At 32.9% G+C, this 9,790-nt stretch overlaps 1 protein-coding gene across 5 annotated transcripts in view; it reads left to right on the top strand.

The window, feature by feature from the left end:
- LOC114326935 (nucleosome-remodeling factor subunit NURF301) overlaps positions 1-9,790 on the top strand; it is a 102,209-nt gene that overhangs the window by 747 nt on the left and 91,672 nt on the right. For 4 of the 5 annotated variants that reach the window (XM_028275407.2, XM_028275405.2, XM_028275406.2 and 1 more), the window contains exons 1-4: positions 192-1,770; positions 3,665-3,947; positions 5,990-9,042; positions 9,262-9,397. In XM_028275407.2, the coding sequence (XP_028131208.1) occupies positions 744-1,770; positions 3,665-3,947; positions 5,990-9,042; positions 9,262-9,397 (4,499 nt within the window). In that variant the 5' untranslated portion in view covers positions 192-743. Of the gene's footprint in view, positions 1-191; positions 1,771-3,664; positions 3,948-5,989; positions 9,043-9,261; positions 9,398-9,790 lie in introns of those variants that run through there. The other variant, XM_028275408.2, reaches the window with a different exon arrangement.

The following is a 9,790-nucleotide window of genomic DNA, read 5'->3' as shown; positions in this document are numbered from 1 at the left end:
CATAGTACCGGAAATGAGCAAAATTTTTAAAAAATATTTGGAAAACGTCAAAATATACACATATATTTTCTTGAAAAATTACTTATACACTCTTTAATAAGTATGTTATACATTTATATGCAATTTTATTACGAAATTTTGAAATTATGTTTCAAGGTGTGTTAGCGACATCTATAATTTTTATCGGGAGTCATTTATGAAGGCTTGTGCTGAACGTCTGGGCACAGGGAGAAAATCAATTTTTGGTTAAAGTTGAAGCGTGTGTGGTTTCTAAAAAATATTTGTGCAATAAAATTTTAGTGAGAACTATTTTGGCATAAAGTGAAAGTGGTGGTGTATATTTATAAACGATATATACATTATAATTGCAAGTTGTCATGGCGGCCGTGGGATCGACCAATAGGAACGCTCGATGCGTCGGTTGTTAAAGTGTTCTTTTTCGCTTTGCTATACGCGTCATTTAAGTATTGAGTGATTTTTTGCAGAAGTGATTAATTTCATCTTGTTTAATAACAGTAAACGCTGAAAATGACATGAGAAAGCATGTTTGTGCAAGAAAAATGCCAAGCATCCAAGCACAATGTATTTTGTGTTGTTTATCACGTGACCTATCCGATTATTATGGCGGAAAGATCGGACAACGACCATAAAGTAAAATTTTGACATTCCCATTTGTTGTTTGTCGTTTGTTTTCCTAATCTACCACGTGTATTTTATTCAAAGATTGACAGTTGACCCCAAGGATGTCAACAAGAGGTATGAAAAAGAGGGGGCGTCCCCCTAAGGTCCAAGTAGCAGAAAGAACCAAAAAATTTCAGATACACCTTCTTAAGAAACCCAAATATTTGTTAAATTATAAAGGTCCAGACTCTCAGTCAAGTACTCCAACAGCTTCTAGAGCATCTTCCCCACACGAGAGTGAGTCTAGTAGGCGTAGTAGTAATAGAATTAGGGGTAAAGATGGGCATAGAGCTGGTCGAAAATCTGGCTATGCTGGATCTGTTTATCAACGTAGGGGCTACAATACAGCCCCGAATGACTATCATGAATCTGAGTACCATTATGGCTCAGATTTTGGAGATGATTCCAGTGAAAACAAAAGTGATATCGAAGATGAAATGGGGTTGAGTGAGAGTGAATCTGAAGGATCTGTGCCTGACCGTGGTAGTGATAGTGACTTTTCATTAAGTGGTTACAGTACTGTTAGTGGAACTCCTCGTAAATGTTACAGTTTGAATAGGGCACCCACGCCAGATCCTCCTCTATGGCTACAAAACCGTGAAATACCTCCCCTAGTTTTACCTAAGTCTTCAGATGATTTATTAGTACCTAAGGAAGAAATAATGGAAGTGCTTAGTATATACGAAGTATTAAGACATTTTAGAAACCTGGTAAGATTATCTCCGTTTAGATTAGAAGACTTCTGTGCTGCTATAATGTGCGAAGATCAGAGTAGTCTTTTGGCCGAAATTCATATTATGTTACTCAAAGCTTTATTAAGAGAGGAAGATTCTCAACAGACTCATTTTGGACCTCTTGACCAAAAAGATAGTGTAAATATATCTTTGTACCTGGTTGATTATATTACTTATCCTGAAGTTTTAAGAGCTTATATAGAAAGCGACAAAGGCTTTGATCAAAAGATATTAGAAATACTTTCTACTACGGATTATCCTTTCTCAACACTTGAGGATAGAATAAAAGTTCTTCAATTTTTAACAGACCAATATTTGACTACAAACCATGTAAGAGAGGATTTGATCAGCGAAGGTAGGTGTTATAGTACTTATTTTTGAATTTTATACTATCGATATTTGCTATACATTTTATACAATTCCTTATTACTACTTATAAATTATAAGCCCGGCCCCACATCAAAGAAACATGAAACGTAAATTACGTTTCATGGAAATAAACCACTGCTAAACAAATATATATCCGGCCATTTATGAGACTCTCCGAAAATAAAAATGTGTCATGAGCATGAATCACACTCGTTTCATTAGTAGGCGGACTTTGAGATGTTTTTAGCAGTGTTTTCTTTTCATGAAACATATTTTTCGTTTCATGATTCATGTTTTTCGTTTCATGTTTCTTTGGTGTGCGGCTTGGCTAAGAGAATTATAAAACAGGTTATTTTTTATTATATTAACATAGACATCAATTACAGTGTATTCATTGGCGTATTGATCTGTTTAAAAGTTCTTCAGCTTGTAATTTACATAATTTCAAATAAATATTTAATGGATGCAAGTATTACACAATATTAAATAAAAATATATAATTTTTTTCTTAATATTCTTTTATTTTTTATGAATATTAAACTCAAAAGGTGTTATGTATTATCATTTTATGCAATATTTTTTGAAAACATACCAAATTTCTAAACAATAATAGATATATTACTATTTTACTGAAAACTTAACCTGTTCACGGGAAAAGCATTCAATTATATATCTGGACCTCTGAGGTAAACTACACTACTTATGTCATTTCAAGCAATTGTGCAGTAGAGCATTTTAATATGTTATAAAAAATTAAAATGATGTTATAAACATCTTATATATCCCATAACTTATTCAAAACAACATCATGTCGACATAATGTAGTTTACCTTCAGGTACAGATATTATGTCTATAGTTATAAAAAGGAATTAAGTATGTTGCCATGGCTTTTCTTTAACCCAGATAAGGCTGAAAATTTTTTTCCTTGAAATATTGAAATATTTAATTTTTAGGCTTACAAAAGTAAAGTTTGCTAGAGATTTTGCTAAAAATATAATACATTTATCAAAAAGGTGTCCTTATAAATAAGAAAACATATTTCTAATTATTAATATTACAACAATTAAAGGAAAAAAATCATAATTATCTAGTTTGTATGATTTTATAAAAACATTATTTTGGATGTAGTGCTGCATTACATTTATTACTGCAAAAAATACATTTTTCATTAGGTATAAGCAGTACATCAAGCTTATGTGTCCTTATAGACAATAATAGGCTTGTTCCAACGCAACAAGAAACTGTCCATATAACGATCACCATCTAGGTACAGACACGGAACGCATGGAATGTATTATTTTATAGTAACATGGTCATTACATGACATTCTCGTTGTGTTGGAACAAATCTAATATGGTCTGTCTGGTCTTGTCTTGAATGACTATGCAAATGGGCTGAAAATTTACTTTGTCCTCTTTTTCTGGTTTCTTTAAAGGATTCAAGAATAAGAATGCTTACTATAACTGCATGACGATAATGTAAATTATTATTACCACTAATTTGCCAGGTATTTTGTTCTGCTAGATCAATTTATTATTATTTGGTTCAATAATATTAGGTTGATCAACTAGCACGTCCTTTGTATTCTTTTTGAGAATACTGTTTTACATTGGCAAACTAATATTTCACTCACTTCTGCAGTACAGTATTCAAAAGGAACATCGTTCTTTTTTTTTTTCAGTATGTTTGAACCGGTAATATCACAACAATCTTCACCTAGGTGATTTTTCCTGTATTGTACTTACTTGTTTTCTTCCCCTTGAGCTTTCAAAAACAGTAGTGTTTAATTTTAATTTATTTCCTTATAAAAGATCAAATTGTCGATTCTGCTAGAAATTACTAGTTTAGGTAGTTTCTTTAACGATATTTTTCTTTTCAGTTTCTATTGGATATGATGACCATTGTCGAATATGTCACAAGCTTGGAGACCTACTGTGCTGTGAAACATGTCCAGCAGTATACCATTTGGGATGTGCTGATCCCCCCTTGAGTTCGGTTCCTTTAGATGATTGGCAGTGTCCACTATGCAGATCTCATAGAGTCTCTGGTGTTGTTGATTGTGTTAGAGGTTTGGAGAAACAGGGACTCTTATCTAGACAGGAGCCTTTAGGATATGACAGACATGGAAGAAAATACTATTTTCTCTGCAGAAGGCTGTTTGTGTAAGTTTTTAATTAATAAAAAAACTATAAACTGTATTGAGAGGCTGATGTTTATTAAATTATAGTCAGGTGTCAGAATCCACACAGTAATTTTGGATTTACAGCAATCTTGGATTTAGTCAATCTATTTCACCTAAATAGGTTTTTTTCTGTTTTTCTAAAAAGGGATAGTTCCCTGGGTTGTCTGTGTACCATATAGTAAAATAAACTCTAACATCGAAGTAAAACAACTTGTAACTATGTAATAGGTATAATATAATAAAATCCTAAAAAATCCCAGTGGATTGTATAAAATGTGTTCAAAACGTTGTATAAAATGTGTTCAAAACGAACGTTTTTGGACCTATCGGTCCATCATCAGTGAACTCATATACTTGCTAACTAGTAGTGATGTTGAAAAAGTAACTATTCGTTACAAAGTACTTGTTACTTACGAATACCGAAAGTAACGATTACTATACAGAGAGGCAAATCGTTACTTTGATTACTCTGACTACTTCGTACCAATTGTATCAGAGCGAGTACCTATTTGAGTATTGTATCTACAATCGGTTGATATCTGAATTGGACCGGTATTCCACAAGTGTTCGGTATCAGTACATTTAACTAAAATTGTATCTATGAAGGGTGAAGGCTATGAAGAGTTTTATAGGATTATAGGGCGCTGAGAGGTAGCTGAAAAAGAGGGAGGCAAATCATTTAACAAAGCATGCACCCAGAAACAGATGTCTATACGATAAAATATGATTTGTCGAGGTAGATAATTTTCAGAGGATAAGTTTAGCAGATGAACAACAGGGTCTTCATACTGGAAGATCGTGTAACGATGCAATATTTGTCATAAAGCAAATTACTTAGAAATCGCTAGAGTATAATAGACCAGCATTTCTATGTCTGATTGACTTGAAGAAAGAATTTGACAGAGTAAAGACACAGATGTAATCCATCTTCTGTATAATAGAGAATTTCCCTTAGATATCATAAAAACTATTGAAAAAATCTACCATAACAACAAAATGGAAGTCTGGAAGTAACATTTTATACTGCAATTATGCATTTTCACCCATTTTTCTATTGAAAACTTTTTCCTGTTTCACTATTTCCCTAAAAATCATTTATTTTTTTCCTAAATGCCTTGGTCTATGTGTATTTTATTGTTATGATCCAAAAATCTAAAATAATATCTGCTCAAGCCAAAAAATTAGTAGAATTTATAAAAAAAAACATTTTTAATTATTAATTAGTCTGGACAAAATTATGTCGGGCACCCCTTGTTTTTAATAATTTTTAACATAATAGATTACATATCATTTAATTTCTATTCATTAAATAGATCGGTGAAGGTCGTTGTTATATCAGATCTTATACGAAATACTGAGAAATGCAATTCTCCATATGATTACTGGTACTCAAATACAAAAGTAATCAAAGTAACGAATACTGTAAATGATTACTTTATACAAAAGTAACAATTTGTAACGATTATTCGAAAGTAACTATAATCAACATCACTACTAACTAATCCCAGAACCAAACAATGGTTGTAATTATAATTCGATCTACATTCTAAGTTATTGAAATTGAGAAGGCTTAACCCCGTTATTAGAAGATAACCTCTGGGAACATGGTGAAACCCTAAGCAAAAACTTAACAATCATCTTGGGCCACGAATGTCTGCTAAGTGTCAGACAGATGGCGTTATAATCAAAGAACAGAACTTTTTATAAATACAATATACACTATTAATTTGTTTTTTATACCAAATTGCAATAAAAGTGTCAAAAGCAATATCCTTTTCATAGTTGGCTGATTACGATTCTGACAACTTTCAGATTTAACTAAAATGTCATTTAATGATTCACAACATTCTTAAAATCGTATATGATATCAAAATTAATGACACACTCAAAGAGGGGTTTAGTTTGAACTCTATGTAGAAATTTCCAACAAATAATTTATCCAGCCTCTCATGTCTGAGTAATCTAACTATGTAAATATTATGAATATCATTTTTTGATTTTTAAATTTATTTTTAATAATAGTGAAAGTCAAGAAGGTGAAATCCATTATTACTCAACACCTCTTCAGTTCCAAGAAGTGATGAAGAGCCTGGATGCCAAAGATATGGAGAGTATTTTATACAGGGAGCTACAAGATCTTAGTGGTGAAATAACAAAACATATGGAGTTGACAGAAAAGCTCACTAATCAATATAAAGCTAACAAAAAGACCTATCTTGACGCTGAGAATAGTGCTATTATTAGGATGAATAAAGAAAAAGAGGAAAAATTAGAGGAAGAAAGGCGTCAGCTGGAAAAGCATGATGTTGAAAACGAATTAGAAAAGATGGAGGAAATTGAAACCACCGAAGTACCAATGGATGTAGAAAATACTGAGATTGTAACTACATCAACATTAGAAAGTACAACTGATACTAGTGAAACAGAGAAGGAAGATGAGAATAATAAAAATAAAGAAGTGGTTACAAGATCTAAAACTGGTGCCTTAGTACCTAGAACTTTTAATCTGGACGACTTAAGAAAGAAGACCTTGGGCCTTTTAAACAGAGATGATACTGATGAGTCTAGAATGACACGGTTAAAATCTAGTCAAATGGCCAATGGCACATATTTGTTTAAACTTGGCATGGAAAACTCATTTAAAATGTATGTTAACCAATTCGCAGTAAATTCAATTGCCTTAAATAAACCCCAGAAAAATGAAGAAAGAGATAAGAAAAGACATCTCTCTCATAAATTTTCACTGACTCCTGCTTCAGAGTTCAAATGGATAGGAGCATGTAGTGGTTCCAAAACTCTTATGTCAAATACTTTAAGACAGAGTATCTTACAACTTGAGCAGCAAGTTCAGTCTTCTTTTATGCATCCCAACTGGCATCTGCTAAGGAAACACTGGTTGAATCTAGTCGCAAATTGCCAACAACCTAAGGATTTTGCTAGAGTTCTTGTTGTACTGCAAGCTTGTATTAAACCTGTTGTCTTTGCTAATGTATGGCATGACCATCTAGGACATATTAAGTTAGCTAGAATTACAGCGACAGAAAGGGAGGAGCGAAAGAAGATAGAGAAAAGGGAAAAGAAGGAAAGGGAAGAAGAGGAGGAGAGGAATAGAATGATCATCAGTGGTTATGTGAAATATACAATGAGTTTTAAGCACCAGTTATGGAAACAGAAAGGTGAAGAGTACAGAATTCATGGAAGATGGGGTTGGTTGTGGATTAGGACACCTAGAAACTTTCAACATGTTGATTGTAGACAACTAGGCTTAGCTTCTCCTCAGAAAATAATGGTGCATATAAAAGATACCAATGGAACTAAGGTAATGTCACTAGATCCAGCAGCATACAAATTTCTCAAGTCTGGTAATTTAAATGATGCAGATGTTCCAAATTCCCTGAAAAACATGGAGATTGTCCCTCCTGTTACAAAATGTGAACAAATTAATGTCAGTAAAGCTCTAACTGCAGCTGGTCGAATATTGTACCCAAAAGTTGCCAAAAAATCCAAATTAGATAATTTATTGGCAAGAAGAATCCAACTGAAAACTATGGAAGAACAGAAAATTTCAACATCCAAATCAGATGGAGTCAAAAAAGAGGAAGATGTTGATGTTGAAACAGAAGAAGAGCCTGTCAGTGAAGGTATTGACAAACAACTAAATAATATGATGACAGGGAAAGTTGTTTTACCAAGTAACAGTCAACAAACTCCAGCCCCAAACAGAGATGTACTGAATTCTATAGCAAAACGTATTAACCTTTTAAGAACACAGTATACCTCTATTGCTAGGTTAGCGAAAGATTTTCAATGTTACGTTAAAGGATGTAATTCTGGGGCAGGTAACAGTATAGAAACAACCTGTTATTCACCTCTTTGTATGCAGAGAGTAAGAGTGAGAAAAGATCTCTTAAGTTTACTGAGAAAAGCAAATCTAGCAACAAATTCTCCAAATAAGCTGATCACAATACAAGCACCTGCCAGTGTCATTAAAAAGCCATCAATTTTAGAACAAACCCTAAAGGCACCTCAGTTGAGTTTGTTACCTAAAGAAAACAAAGAAACTCTTCCCTTAACAAGAGAAAATATCTGCAAAGGATTGGTTACTGCTTTAGACACAGCTGCTAAATTAGAAGACCAGACTGACATTTATGTACCTGTCAAAGAACCTAAACTTGAAGTAAAATCTGAACCACAAGAGATGGATTTGAACAAAATATCTCCTGAGGCAGTAAAAGAAATGATTTTAGGAGCAAACCCTTCTAAAACTATGACACATACTGTAACTACAACATCCACAGTTACTACAAGCACAACAGTAGTTGATGGAAGAGTGAAAAGATTATCTTGTTCCGAAAACATAACTGATGTTGTTACAGTAACCAGTTCTTCAAATAATGGATCAACTAGTTCGCTACAAACTTTCAATAGCAGGAGTACTGCATACAGTGCCCAACAAAACAGAAGATTTTGTGCTTTTAAGCTAGGCACTAAAAGAGAAGAAAAAACAATCAAAGCAGAGCGTGCAGAAGATGGAACTGAAAGAATATATTCAACCCAAAGTACTGAAGGGAAGGTAGTATTAAAGAAAGTACCATCTATGGATAATAAACGCAAAGCCAAACAGATAGTGAAATATCCAACCTGTTCCTCCTTTAAAACATTAAAAAGTTGTTCTTCATTATTAGTACTACCACCTCATGATACTAGAAAACTAGGAAGAAATGCTGGAAGGATATATATCCCAGGTTTCCATGCTTTGGCAAAAGCAAATCATAGTGTTTGGCCATATCCCTGCTCTAGACCACTATTCAAAACATGCTGGGTCTTTAGAACAGTCAATTTGAGATCCCTAGCCTGTGCTGCTCTTCAGTTGAAGATACTGTGGGCTTGCTTAAGGTGGGATGACATGCAAGTGAAGCCACAGAATGTTGATGGAAAACACCAGATCACTACAGAGACTGAAATTTTGTCCTTGGAACTGTTGAAACATAGGCATAAGGGAAGGTTCCTGGAGAAGACACAGTATCTGCGGAGGAAGGTCGTGATTCCTTTGGAGCTTCCAAAAACTATACGAGGTTAGTATTATATTTTCTTTCTTTCTTTGTATTGGATATTTTTTCTCCATAATAATTAATTGAAGTTTCTGCTTTAATTGAACGATAAAAGTCATATAATTTTCAATACAAGTTTGAGATTTTTTTTATAGTTCAAAATTTTTAATCTTTTAGTAAAATATTTCATTGTATCCTCTATGTTTAAAAAACAAAATAGTTTCGATGTTTTTATTTATATAGAAGTAACTTCTATAAGAAGTGGACTTAGAAAAAGAAAGAGACCAGAATCACCACAGAATATGGATCCTCAGGTCTCTGAAGAATGGGTAGATGAAGATAAACTAGAGTTGTGGGAAATTAAGCAATACGGAGAAAAGTAAGTCCTGATTTTTTCTTTTTTATTGATTTTTTATAAATATTCCAGGAAATCTATTCCTTATGCAGAAGTATTTTAAATTATTTTTAGTTTTATTTTTAACCGAAATTGTTGTATGTGACAATTTGTGGTCTGATACAAACACTAGGAATAAGTAAATAAAATAAACTGCAAAAAGAAACAAAAACCTAAGAGCGTAAGAGCAAAATTTCGAGCCAATGCTTTTTAAATGCATTAATTTTTTTTCGAATCCTGAGAAAACTAATATGTAAGTATTTTTCAAAAATTTAAATATGTAGAATGAAAGATTACATTTTAACTGAGGGCAGAAAGTCCCTGAAAACTTCTATAATGTTTATTTTAATAAGCTATAGGGGTGAAAAAGAAGAAAAA

The sequence above is a fragment of the Diabrotica virgifera genome, chromosome 5 (assembly GCF_917563875.1).
Source record: "Diabrotica virgifera virgifera chromosome 5, PGI_DIABVI_V3a".
NCBI classification, from domain to species: Eukaryota; Metazoa; Arthropoda; class Insecta; order Coleoptera; family Chrysomelidae; genus Diabrotica; species Diabrotica virgifera.
Note: the sequence above shows the minus strand (reverse complement) of the source record. Positions and strands in the feature narration are given on the sequence as shown.